Source organism: Electrophorus electricus, chromosome 5 (genome assembly GCF_013358815.1).
Source record: "Electrophorus electricus isolate fEleEle1 chromosome 5, fEleEle1.pri, whole genome shotgun sequence".
Classification (NCBI taxonomy): domain Eukaryota; kingdom Metazoa; phylum Chordata; class Actinopteri; order Gymnotiformes; family Gymnotidae; genus Electrophorus; species Electrophorus electricus.
Genome location: NC_049539.1, coordinates 1,447,501 through 1,462,500, shown reverse-complemented (window position 1 = coordinate 1,462,500; position 15,000 = coordinate 1,447,501). Strand labels below are relative to the sequence as shown.

Sequence of the window (15,000 nt, the reverse complement as noted above, 5' to 3'; positions counted from 1 at the left end):
CACATAATCACTTTTGTAGATCAGGAAGGAGAGACATTCCTTATGTGCTCTAGTGTGTGTCGGGCTTGTGCGTATGTGCGTGTGTGTTGGGTGTGTGTGCATGCGTGTGTTTTTTGGATTTGTGTGCATGCGTGTGAGTGTGTTGGGTTTGTGTGCATGCGTGTGTTTTTTGGATTTGTGTGCATGCATGTGTGTGTGTACATATTTTCTCTTGCCCTTTTGTGCTTTTTTAACAGCTGTATTTAATCAGTAGCAGAAGAATATCTCTGTTTTGCTGTAATCAGGTAAGTGTTGGGTAACAAGCTGTGTGTGTGTGTGTGTGTGTGTGTGTGTGTGTGAGGCTATGCTTATGTGTGAGTGTGTGTGTGTGACTCTGCATTCGTATATGCTGGGAGTGTGTATAAGTGATAGAGTCTTTGAATGTATGCAGGAGTGTATGCATGAGTGTATGTGACTGTGTGAGTGAGTGTGTATTAGTTTGAGTGTGAGTTTAAGCAAGTTTGTGTACACGTCCATGTATGAGTGTGTGTGTGAGTATGAGTGTGTACATGCATGTATTTGAGTGTGAGTGTGTATTTGTTTGTGTGTCTGTATGTATGAGTTTGTGTAAGTGTATGTGTAGATGCATATGTGAGTGTGTGTGCAGGTGTGTGAATGAGTGTGACTGTGTGTTGCTACAGTATGCTCACCTGGGCAGGGGGTGGTGTTACACTCCTGGTACTCCTGGGCGGGCCCCAGGCAGGCTGTGCCTCCGTGTTTGGGTTTGGGACTGGCACACGCACGCTTTCGGCTGCGGATCCCGGAGCTGCAGTCACGACTACACTGACTCCAGGAACTCCAGGAGGACCAGCCCCCGTTCACCATGAGCCCCGTGACACGGCCTGACAGCATCAGTTCTCCTGAACCTCACGCACACGCACACACACACACACACACACACACACGCACACGCACACACGCACAGACACGCGCATACACACACACACACACGCACAGACACGCGCATACACACACACGCACACACACACACACACACACACACACACACACACGCGCACCCACACACACACACACACACACGTGCATACACACACACAGGCATACACACACATGCACATACACACACACACACACACGCACACACACACACACACGCACGCACACACACACACACACAGGCATACACACACATGCACATACACACAGACACACACACATACACACCACACTCAACGCACGCACACACACACACACAAACGCACACGCATACATGCACATGCACACACATACACACACACACACACACACACAGACACACACACACACACACACACACACACACACACACAGACACACACACACACACACACACACACACAGATTTAGATTTAGAGGAGAAAACTCTCTGTGTCACAGGAAATAAATAACACAGACTTTATGATTGACCACAGTGGGTTGCAAGAGAATATACAGTAAGTGACATGAAAGAAACAAAGTGTGAGACCCTGAGGAGTTTTACGAAACAGGGTGTGAGATGCTGAGGAGTTTTACGAAACAGAGTGAGAGACCCTGAGGAGTTTTAAGAAAAAGAGTGTGAGACACTGAGGAGTTTTACGATTACGTTCTGTCTTCAGAGGGTATTTTCAGTTAGATGTAAAAAAAAATCCCTCAGCTGTAAATTTCACTTAAATGCAGCAGATCCAATTTAGCTGACGTGGGAAAATGCTGGAATGTTTTATTTTCTCTTTGTCTTCACACTCTCCAAACGCCTGACAAGCGTACGGAACGCTCCGTAGAGCTGGATGTCAGCGTGTGCTGCTGGCCATGCCCAGGGTCTACTGAGCATGGGTGACCCTTGACCTCTTATCTAGAGTTCACTCTAGACAGCCCTGTGCCGGACACAGTGTTGCTTCATGGGCCCCAGGGTCAGGTCAACGTGACCTCTGACCCGTATGCAAAGAAACACGGCCGCGTGCTTTTTCAAGGGCTCCCCACAAGCAAGCCTAGATCTGACCACGCCCCCCCCCACCCAGGCACGGAGACATGCCAGGCACATGCCCAGGACTGCCAGGGGATGCTTAATAACACTACGGGGCGATTAGAAACAGGCAGATAATTACGCAGAACTGTTACGCTGCTGTGTTAAATCTTCAGTGGGAAAACAGGAAAAACAAAGCAGTCTCCGACAGTCTCCGAGAGTCTTACAGCAGCCTGAAGGCCTGAGTTAGAACTCCACATCATTATAAAGACCTAATAACGTGACGGTTTGACCTGACTACATATCCATCACAGCATCGACTGTTCCTTCTAACACACCTCCTGAGGTAGGTAGTTTAGGACTTAGGCATACTTATGGAGAGGTCGATGTGTAGGAAATCAATGATAAAGAGGATAGAAAGAGAGAGAGAGAGGGAGAGGGAGAGAAGGAGAGAGAGAGGGAGCAGGAGCGTTTCAGGAGCTTCGTGGAGCAGAGAGCAGCTGCAGGACGGCTCTGGTCCCACACTTTTACGCCAACCTCTGCCATCGCTCTTAGGAACCGGCCTCAGTAATGGCGCTGGAATCCATTTCCACTGTTCTCAGAGCACACAGCAAAACAGTGTAAAACAAGTTGAACAAAAAGCAAAATGGTGCAATTAACCAAGAGAAGGCTGTGGAGAGAAGACCTGCTCACACGTTAATCCTAAAACGTTAATCTTAAATCTCTGCTGGACACTAATTAACCGATGATCATCATTAAGACGGCGAGACTTTAATGAACATGTGTTGACGAGATGCCAATACGACTTATTTCATTTTTTGATGATGCAGTATTTTCATCTGCTTCAATCTACTTTGGGTAATTGCTATAATTCTCTTTGGCTGATGGCTCACTCGAGGCCTATCGGAAGACATGACTGTTATTTCTTCCAGAATAAGGCGTCAATAGCATCTGCAGACAAGCCAATTAAAAAAAATCTTCCTGCGAGAAAAAAGAAAAGAGAGAGCTAACTTCAGTTTGCAGGGTTGAAAATGTCATGGCAGTCTGATGACACCACTTTGGATTGGGCAGTATTGACACATCTCAGAGGAAAGGGCATGTGAACAAAAACCCTGATCAAAACACCCAATACTGACAAACGCACAAAGAAGACCCACAAAAAGCTACCTGATTAGCACAAGGATTTGTGAAAGGGGATATTAAACCTTTAAAAAGAAAATGATACGAACTAATACGCAACAAATGATATCTGGGAGTTGTTATGGTGATGACATGTAAATAAACAAAGGCTACAGTTTACTTCCAGGTCAACGAAAAGAACAGAATGGACCCATCAGCACTGAACTGGCCACAGCTCCTGTGAGGGACCGAACTCTTACACAGTTCTGATCATGTTATGGCTGTGAGAGACGTGGACGTCCAGACAGACTCGATTACTGGCGCTGATTTGTTGGAAAATGTCCAATCCTGCTGCATGGTGAGTAAGACCATGGACAGTGTCGGAATCACCCCAGAGACGTCCTGCTGGAATGTGACTAACTCCGGGATGAACACAGTGTTTGGTTTTGAGCTCCCCATATGAGCATCCTCCACACGCCATCGCTGCACATGCCCCAGAGGGTGGAGATCTCCCAGTATTCCCTGCTTTAGGTCTTCAGAAACAGAGAATTCAGAGTATTCTTCTCAACGTCGAATCACATGACCCCGTGTTTGTCATGGGAGTAGACCTCACACTCAGACCTGCCGTGCTGATCACACTCTTCAGTGGAAGCGGGTTTTGCTATCTAGCTCACATGGGCTTGCGAGCACCGCGGTTTATTGCTCCGCCTTAGTGCTGTGACTCAAGGACTCAGATCGATGGAGAGAGGCCCAGTGGCGAGGCTAAACCTCCAGAGCTCACATTCCACAGTGGAGCCGCTGACGGCCGCGCACACAACACCTTGCCGGGGGCGATAATTACACGTCTACGCTGGTGCCCTGTAGGTTAATGACGGCTTGCGTGTAAGACCCAGGCAAAGCCTGCTGGTCCGTCAGGCCTGGAACTCGTCCAGTTCCAGTGTGGGCGTGGGAAGGCGTCATAAGATGCAACCCTACGGTCTGAGCGGCTGTGAGCAGAACTAACTGCTCATGGTGGGGGGGATTCCTGAATCAGATCAGTACTCTTCACTTTTATAAATTACAGTCTGACAGCAGCCGCAGAGGTGCCTTAAGCAGGGAGATTCAGATAAATGACAAGATAAGGTAGATAAGTGTGTGTCTTAGTGTGTCTGATACAGAATTAGTCCTGCACTAGCGCCCACAGCCGTGGTGCCGGGCGTCTTCGGGCCATTAGCGAGACAAACTCTCTGAACTGTCCGGCTTAGTATCGGCCCGCCTGAGAAGGCGGGCCCTCGGTCTGGAGGTGTACATGACGGATGGGGCTGGAGTCAAATCCACTGGGAGCGGTTTGAATTTCATTTTATCCCATTAATGTTGCTGTGCAGACAGAGACTTTCGAAATCCCATTTCCATCAAAATCTTCAAACCAAACCTCATCACAGCAAAGGATAAAAACACGGCTCGACAAAAACTGAGGCATGAGGCCGTCTTATGTGCATGGACCTGAAAATAAACCCAGCAGACACACTACCCCCCGCATGGCTGTCAGGCGAGTGTGTGTGTGTGTGTGTGTGTGTTGGGTCTCCACAGTAACCATGCTCTTGGTGGGTGGTTGATGGCAATTACACACTGCTGCAGACGGCCTTTGAGTCGCTCTGTAAAATAACTAATAAACTTGATTATGCTGGACGCCCAATACAACATCGCGATAGGGCGCTTGTTGCCTTCAACAACAACTGGTTTACAAATGTGAAGTGTTTACACTGTGCAGATGTACTGGGTGGGTGGTGGGGGGGTTCTGAGGTCCAGCAGAGTCCAGCAGAGTCCAGGCCGTTGGGTCCAGCTCCCTGTGCATTTGACTCAGCGAAGCACTTGTATGATCAGAGTCCATTAATTCACACGGTTAACTTTAGTAGCGACACAAATAGACCCGGCGAGTGTAGCAGGAGAAACATGAGCACACAGAGCGAGGGAGGAAGAGAGAGAGAGAGAGAGAGAGAGAGAGAGAGAGAGAGAGAGAGAGAGAGAGAAGAGATGGGATCAATATAAAGGAAAACAACCAGTGAGAGAGAGAGAGAGGGGGTTAGAAAGAGAGTGAGAGGGATAAACAGAGAGAGAGAGAGAGAGAGAGAGAGGGTTAAAGAGAGAGAGAGAGGGTTAGAGAGAGAGTGAGAGCATGAGAGAGAGAGAGAGAGGGTTAAAGAGAGAGAGAGAGGGTTAGAGAGAGAGTGAGAGCATGAGAGAGAAAGAGAGGGTTAAAGAGAGAGAGAGAGAGGGTTAGAGAGAGAGAGAGAGCATGAGAGAGAGAGAGAGAGGGTTAAAGAGAGAGAGAGAGGGGGTTAGAGAGAGAGTGAGAGCATGAGAGAGAGAGAGGGTTAAAGAGAGAGAGAGAGGGTTAGAGAGAGAGTGAGAGAGGGATAAACAGAGAGAGAGAGAGAGCATGAGAGAGGGATAAACAGAGTGAGAGAGAGAGAGAGAGAGAGAGAGGGTTAAAGAGAGAGAGAGAGAGAGAGAGAGAGAGAGAGAGAGAGGGAGGGTGTTGGAGAGCGTGAGTGTCAGCAGGAGGGTGGGGTCTCACCGTCGGTGGAGCAGCCCGTGGATCCGTCGCTGGAGCAGTAGCGCATCTCGATCCGCTGCCTTCCCACCTCCAGTAGGCTGGGCTCCGGCACCCGTGCCTTGCATGTGTAGCGGAACCTTTGCTCGTAATGGCCGCCATTATCCGAGATGTTCACGGGAGTCCACGGCGTCCACGGAGTGGTCTTCTTCAGGTCCGGGCACGGCAGTGCGTTGCAGGACTGGTATTCCTATCGGAATGCGGAAAACAGAACTCCATTTAAAAGTGCCCAGTGTTGACAGGCGCGGCGTTTGGCTTTTTGCCTGCGGAACGCAGCCTTTACCCATCACTCTCGGGGCTCAGAGTGGCAGCAAACCAGGAGAAAAGGTTTAATTTACAGTACAGGATGATGGATAACACCTAGCAAAGAATGAATGAATGAATGACATCACAACACACAAGTCAAAACATCAGCTTCAGCAGCATCTCAAAAGAGCGCCCACTGCTGGAGTGAAGTTACACTGAACAGCAGATCTACGGGATGTCAGGACATGATGTCAGGTCAGATCTACAGGATGTCAGGACAGATATGCAAGATGTCTGATCTACAGGATGTCAGCACATGCATTTTACAGACCTCCCTCTTAAATATGATAGACACATGCTCCCTTCAGTGCCTTTATATGAAGTTCTAATAATATATTAACTTCTACTTTTAATGATTTATTAGAACATTTAAAAAAGCAAAGCAAAGCTGCGAACAGTGGCCATTCCCCTCTGTTCCTTCCTTTATACTAAACCGAACCCGAATGGATGCCAGACCCTGGAAGAAATAAGAAGAGAAAGGTCGCCTGTTTGACTGTCAGCCAATCACAGGGGCTTTGGGATGGAGGAGGCTGCCTTTGCCCCTCCTCCTACAGTGAGCTGTTTGACTGTCAGCCAATCACAGGGGCTTTGGGATGGAGGAGGCTGCCTTTGCCCCTCCTCCTACAGTGAGTTGTTTGCCTTCTGCTCTTCTCACACAGGGAACACGAAAGGAACGTCAAGGTTAAAGGTTATAAAAAAATACAAAAAGCGCAAACCCTAAAAAAACTAAGTAAAACAAGCCCAAATGAGAAACACCAGGCACATATGTGTATGAGATGTTCCTCATGAATATTTAAGTAGGCAGATGGCTCCTGTATTGGGGTGTTCATTCGTTTTGAAACTTCAGACATAGGGTGAATATACAGTTTGCTCAACAACATTTAGACAAGCCTGTGAAATACTGGTCAGATGAGACCGAAATTGAACTATTTGGATGCCATAATATACACCATGTGTGGAGGTCAAAAGGCACTGCATATCACCCCCAAAACACCATTCCAACAGTGAAGTTTGGAGGTGAGAACATCATGGTGTGAGGCTGTTTTTCAGCATACGGCACTGGCACGCTTCATATAACTGAAGGAAGGATGAATGGACAAATGTACCGAGACATTATTTATAAAAATCTGTTGCCATCTACCAGGAAGATGAAGATGAAATGAGGGTGGACATTTCAGCAAGACAATGATCCCAAACACAGCCAATGAAACGCTCAATTGGTTTCAGAGAAAGAAAATAAAGCTCCTAGAATGGCCCAGCCAATCACCTGACCTGAACCCAACTGAACATCTATGAAACTAAAGCTCAGCGTTCATAGAAGGAGCCGACAGAACCTTCAGGATTTGAAGAGTGTTTGTGTGGAAGAATGGGCCAAAATCACACCCGAGCAATGCATGTGACTGGTTTCTCCATTCAGGAGGCGTCTTGAAGCTGCCATCACCAACAAAGACTTTTGTACGAAGTATTAAATACATTTCAGAAGCGTGTCCAATACTTTTTCCTGTGTCATTTTTCATTATTACACATTATTTATAGACATCTATGGTTTGATTTCTTTGCATGTGTGGATTGGATGGGTTGTTGCCGACATCTGGTGAGAATTTCTTGTCAATAGCGCCTTTAGAAATATATTTACTTACTTGTTCAATATTTATTTCACCCGCTGTATAATGAGAAGGGGAATCATTTTCCTACAATATACACTTATCCAATAATTAATAAAGCCTTCTAATAAAACTGACTCCAAAAAAACCCCAACAGAAACAAAAGATTAGCACATAATCAGACCTGCTAACCCCTTTATTATGAAGGATGATTTTCGGAGGGATTTATTACATGAAATTGCATGAAGAATATTGTTTTACCAACAGAAAAAAGAGTGCTAAAGACAATAACCACAAATCATACCCAGTGATTATAAGACAAGCATGACCTTAAAAAACAAACTCAGACAAATCTGATATTCCATCCTCTAGTAAGTATCGCTGTAACATCTTTGTTCGAGGATATTATGTAAAAACGAAAGCTCTGCAGAAAGCGCTCGGACGTGTCTGGTGGAATGGGAATGCTAAATTGAACTGAATCCGAAAACCCCTGCTGCCTTGCGCTGGGACATGGGACATTCTTGTGCTTTCCAGTCTGTGGGGCGTGTGGTGTGTTCTGCTGACGACACTCACTGAACTGGCTGTGCTCCGTCTGCAGTCTGTATCTGGATCATAATACCGAATATCAGGCAAATTTGATCCAAACTACAGCACAGGGAATTAGTTCAGTTCCATGTCCATGACAAAGCACAATATGAGCGTTTGGGGAGAGACAGCTGTGTGCTGGCTGAGCAGAGCAGAGTTCTGACAGTACTGACCTGGGCTCGGTTTGATCTGATCATTTTGATTTGGGTTTGTGCTGGTCTGATCATTGTGACTGAACACACACACACACACAAACAGGCACACACACCCTACCTCAGCTGTGAGAAAACAAAAAGCAGTTTTGCTCACTTCACAAGGTCCCTGTGTGTGGAACTACTACCCACGCCTCAGTTGTGCGGCAGGCCTGGAGGTGGCTGAGCGTTAAGACAAATACACTCAGTTATCAGCATAGACAGGCCACTATGGCTAACACTATGCTTCTCTCTCTCCACACTGCAGCGAGAGCGTACATCACACAGACATACAGATCAGCCCACCAGGGATCAGTCTTCCAGGGATCAGCCCTCCAGGGATCAGTCTTACAGGGATCAGCACTTCTGGAATTGCTTTGAATTTGGTTGTTTTGTTTGTTTATCTTTTGCTGAATTGAGATAAATTCTTAGTCATTGTCCATGCAATACCAACATGGCAGAAATACTGATAGAGAGAGAGAGAGAGAGAGAGAGAGAGAGAGAGAGAGAGAGCAAGAGGGAGGGAGAGAAGCATCTGTCTTCTTATATTCTTTGGAACAGAATACTAAACTTGATGTTAATCCATCAATATTACCCAGCAAGCATTGCATCAGTCTGCACAGGACAGACTGTGATCATGTGACCTTTCGATCACATGATCATGGTTGTTCTGTCAGAGCACTGCCCATTTGAACACCTCGCTTTCAGCTTCACTTCCATACAGGGAATTTTTTTAAATGAAAATTGCTTTAGCACTTAATATTCTGTGTCAATTTTGGAAAAGGAAGTGGAAAAATTCCATCTTAAAATGCATCTTAGATCGACAAACATTTTAAGCACTGCAGCAGTTTTTGTAAAAAAAGATCACTCGGACGGAAACGCGACCAATGAGCGCTAGAAGAAAAATAATTCTGCTAAAAGTTTCTAACCTGATCAAGTCAGAAAAATCAGAAAACAACCAAAGGTGATTTTCGTAAACACCTATTAAAAGTTATTTTAATTTCACACTGCCTGAAGACCAGTGTGCGTAGCGATCCGAGTCAGGAACAGCCGAAGTTTTGAACACATTCAACACCGACACTCACACTACCTCGTTACGACTGAGCATGACTCCCCGGTGGCGTACTGACCTGCTTCTCTCTGCCCTTCCACACATGCAGTTACAGTCTGATATTAATGCATACCAACACAATCACATACAACCCCCATTAAGCCCGCTCAACTTTATTCTTAAAATAAAAATAAACCCATTTTCAAATTGAGGTTCTTTCATGGTGGCTGAGATCATATGGATCACTGTTGACTGAGAAACTGGAAACACACGAAAACGCCTGAAGCAGATGTTACCCATGTTAGCCATGTTAATTACAGGCTAGCACCTGCAAGAGCTGGGCGGGGGCGTGGTGGTTCACAGCAGGTGGTCATGTTAACATTAATACACACATTCCTGTCATCACAGGACGGTCAAGAGATGACACAGATCACACACGCACACACACACACAGACACACACACACACACACACATACAAAAACACACACACACACACACACACACACAGATCACACACACACATACTCACACACATACTCACACACATACACTGAGTTGCTAGAATCAAATATAATAGAGTGCATCACAGAGTTCTGTGTCTCTGCTTGTTTTCTTTCATCACTACCAAATTTGTCCTGCTGGAGGAAGAGATGAAATTTAAACACCTTCATCTCAACTGGCCACTAACTCACAATATGATACACAATGCCATACATGTGCTATGATTCGATATGTAAAAATACAATATTGCAATTTTAATTGTTTTTAATCAATTGGGTCAAAACATGTTCTAAAAAGCTCAAAGATTCTGAAATTGTAATATTATTACTTATATAGTATTAAATTATACTGTTATACTGTTAAACAGACTAATTTAATTACATGCTAACTGATACCTCGGAATAAGAACGCATATTGACATATAATCCTGACCACACAGACTGCCATCTATATCCATATTGATTAAACTCCAGGACTGAGTACACTAAATAAGAAAGAGAAGTAAACATCAGTGCAAGGGTTAAATACCTTTGCAACCTTTGCCAAACTAGCTGATGGTGGCATGAGCACAGCTCAGCTGGCGTCCTCCAATCAGGTCTCTTTCTTTAATGTCTATGAACCTTCCCTGGCCAATCCTGGGTCTGGTGGAGGAAAACGCTGCTGTTTTTCCTCCAATCAGGCGGCAGTGTGGTGAATAATTAATTAGCTTATTATTTGAATCAGGCACAACGTTTGAATCAGCAGGATAAGTGATATCCAGCTCTGCCTCGTTATCCGTTGCGGACACGTGTGTGCGCCCTTTGACCCAGTCCGATTCCCAGTGCGGGTTCTGAGGGAATACAGCGACCTGTCTCACAGTGTAATTACACGCAGACCACCCCAATTAAAGTCCTCGCCTCTCCGCAGAGGGGTCGCGCATCATCTGGGGCACGTAACGAAATGGGGAAGAACAGCAGAGGGAATGTGGGTAATGCACTGACCTCCATCCCACCCTCTCCACCCTCTCCACCCTCTACACTCCTCCATCCCCCATCTGTCCACCCTCTCCACCCTCTACACTCCTCCATCCCCCATCTGTCCATCCATCCCACCCTCTCCACCCTCTACACTCCTCCATCCCCCATCTGTCCATCCATCCCACCCTCTCCACCCTCTACACTCCTCCATCCCCCATCTGTCCATCCATCCCACCCTCTCCACCCTCTACACTCCTCCATCCCCCATCTGTCCATCCATCACACTCTCTCCACCCTCTACACTCCTCCATCCCCCATCTGTCCATCCATCCCACCCTCTCCACCCTCTACACTCCTCCATCCCCCATCTGTCCATCCATCCCACCCTCTCCACCCTCTACACTCCTCCATCCCCCATCTGTCCATCCATCCCACCCTCTCCACCCTCTACACTCCTCCATCCCCCATCTGTCCATCCATCCCACCCTCTCCACCCTCTACACTCCTCCATCCCCCATCTGTCCATCCATCCCACCCTCTCCACCCTCTACACTCCTCCATCCCCCATCTGTCCATCCATCCCACCCTCTCCACCCTCTACACTCCTCCATCCCCCATCTGTCCATCCATCCCACCCTCTCCACTCCTCCATCCCCCATCTGTCCATCCATCCCACCCTCTCCACCCTCTACACTCCTCCATCCCCCATCTGTCCATCCATCCCACCCTCTCCACCCTCTACACTCCTCCATCCCCCATCTGTCCATCCATCACACTCTCTCCACCCTCTACACTCCTCCATCCCCCATCTGTCCATCCATCCCACCCTCTCCACCCTCTACACTCCTCCATCCCCCATCTGTCCATCCATCACACTCTCTCCACCCTCTACACTCCTCCATCCCCCATCTGTCCATCCATCACACCCTCTCCACCCTCTACACTCCTCCATCCCCCATCTGTCCATCCATCACACTCTCTGGGTTATTTGTGATTTTTCTCTTGGTAGGCTGATGGAAGTAGCCAGATTTCTTAAAGCAGTAATAAACTCACACACTCACACACACACACACACACACACACACACACATTTTGCCATTCATGACATAGATAGCCATGAGAACAAAAAAAGATATACATGCACCCTCATGCGCACACCAATATACACACACATATGCGCACACGCACTCATGCAGACATGCACACACGCACACCCTCACACGTGCACAAGCGCACAATCACACACACACACACACACACACACACACACACACACACACACACAAAAGCGTCTACACTTTGAAGAGGGCACAGAATGACAAAGAACAACAGTTGGCATTCAGGCAGTGTCTGATAAGTGTCTGATCACATCTTACATACACCACAGCTACAAAACTAAAACATCACACACATCACATCTGCTCCACACTACACTGACTCACCTGGACGAAGGGAGGGGAAATTATGTTAAAATGCTGTTTGTCGACTACAGTTCAGCATTTAACACCATCATCCCCTCCAGACTAGCAAGTTGGCGGATCTAGGACTGCATCCATCCCTGTGTGACTGGATCTCCAACTTCCTAACAGACAGACCACAATCAGTACGGGTGGGCAACTGCGCCTCATCCACCCTCACCCTCAGCACTGGAGCTCCTCAGGGTTGTGTCCTAAGCCCCCTGCTCTACTCACTGTACACCTACGACTGCACAGCCACTTCCAGCTCTAACATCATTGTCAAGTTTGCTGACGACACCGTCGTCATGGGCCTGATCTCAGACAACGATGAGAGGGCCTACCTGGAGGAGATTAAACACCTGGAAAACTGGTGCCAGGAAAATAAAGGAGCTGATCGTGGATTGCAGCAAGAAGCAGGAGCGGCCTGTGAGGATCAGTGGAACCACGGTGGAGACAGTAGACAGTTTCAGGTACCTTGGTGTTCACATCTCACAGGACCTGTCCTGGTCCCGCCATACCAACTCCCTGGCAAAGAAGGCTCGTCAGCGTCTTTACCACCTCAGATGCCTAAGAGACTTCAGACTGCCCTCCAAAGTACTGCGGAACCTCTACACCTGCACTATCGAGAGCATCCTCACGGGGAACATCACATTCTGGTTAGGGAATAGCACCAAGCAGGACAGACAAGCACTCCAAAGGGTAGTGCATTCAGCAGAGCGCATCACTCACACGGAACTTCCTGACCTGCAAACCATCTACTACAAGCGGTGCCAGACCAAGGCCAGGAGGATTGTGAAGGACCCCACCCATCCCAACAATAGACTCTTCACTCTGTTGAGGTCAGGGAGGCGCTTTCGCTCCCTGAAGACCAAGACAGGGAGGCTGAAGAAGAGCTTCTTCCCACAGGCCAATCGGGCCCTGAATCAGGGAAACTGATAAACTGTGGGGACCACCACCACCATGTAACATAACTGTATATCTGTACATCTGTATATATATATTTATATTCAATTACCTTGTAACACAACAACTGTAGATATGTTATTATATGAAATGGATCTGTACATTCTGTAGATTGTGTACATATATACATAACCATATACATTGTACATTGTGTATATAATCATAATATACATATATTGTACATACATTGTTAATATATTTTTGTACATACATAGAATATATATATTTATCTGCATATATATATTTTTCTCTATGCACCCCTGTTTCTCTTCCTCAGTTTGGACAGAGCACTCTCCACCATTTCACTGCGTGTTATACTGTGTATGACTATGTATGTGACAAATAAACCGAACTTGAACTTGAACTTGAACATCAGCAGACTTGTCAAACATCCTAAATCAGTCTTAATGAGTCTTACCCTCACACACACCATCAAACAAATACACCAGAAATGATTACCACAAACCCTAAATACGATTACCACAAACCCTAAATACGATTACCACAAACCCTAAATATGATTACCATAAATCCTAAATACAATTACCACATACCATAAATACGATTACCATAAACCATAAATACGATTACCACAAACCCTAAATATGATTACCATAAATCCTTCTTTGTTATTATTATTATTATTATTATTATTATTATTTCCCCAAACAACCTGTTACAGTGAACCATGGCCTTGGGACTAAATCTAAACCCATAGAAAGCCTGATCTGGCAAACGCAGAATGTGATGGCTACCACACACATGTCTGCCCTGACACACCTGTACCACACACACACCTGTCCTGACACACCTGTACCACACACACACACCCGTCCTGACACACCTGTACCACAAACATGCCTGTCCTGACACACCTTTACCACACACACGCCTGTCCAGACACACCTGTACCACACACGTCTGTGCTGACACACCTGTACCACACACGTCCATGCTGACACACCTGTACCACACACACGCCTATCCTGACACACCTGTACCACACACACGCCTGTCCTGACACACCTATACCACACACACCCCATCCTGACACACCTGTACCACACACACCCCCATCCTGACACACCTGTACCACTCACACGTCCATGCTGACATACCTGTACTACACACACGTCCGTGCTGACACACCTGTACCACACTCACGTCCATGCTGAAACACCTGTACCACACACACGGCTGTCTTCACAGACCTGTACCACAAACATGCCCATCCTAACACCTGTACCACACACATGCCCATCCTAACACCTGTATCACACACATGCCCATCCTAACACCTGTACCACACACACGCCCATCCTAACACCTGTACCACACACACGCCCGTCCTGACACACCTGTACCACACACGTCTGTCCTGACACACCTGTACCACACACACATTCGTGCTGACACAGCTGTACCACACACACATCCGTGCTGACACACCTGTACCACACACATGTCCATTCTGACATACCTGTATCACCTGTACGACACATCCATCCTTCCAAAGGGCAAATTACATCCTACTAAGGCAAAACATTGCACAGCTAGCTTTAAATTGGCTACAATGGCAGATGCTTGCATAAAACAAACAAACAAACAAACAAACAACAACAGCCCTGAGCAAGTGACATCTGCCGTGGTGACTAGGACGTGTCTTACTGGTCTTTGTGAGTATGGTCTGCAGT

General features: G+C 46.8%; 1 protein-coding gene across 3 annotated transcripts in view; it reads right to left on the bottom strand.

The window, feature by feature from the left end:
* sema5a (sema domain, seven thrombospondin repeats (type 1 and type 1-like), transmembrane domain (TM) and short cytoplasmic domain, (semaphorin) 5A) overlaps positions 1–15,000 on the bottom strand; it is a 107,625-nt gene that overhangs the window by 15,819 nt on the left and 76,806 nt on the right. For 2 of the 3 annotated variants that reach the window (XM_035526306.1, XM_035526305.1), the window contains 2 exons: positions 5,655–5,880; positions 690–905 (listed from right to left, as the gene is read on the bottom strand). In XM_035526306.1, coding sequence (XP_035382199.1) covers positions 690–905; positions 5,655–5,880 — 442 coding nt within the window. The remainder of the gene's footprint in view (positions 1–689; positions 906–5,654; positions 5,881–15,000) is intronic. The other variant, XM_035526307.1, reaches the window with a different exon arrangement.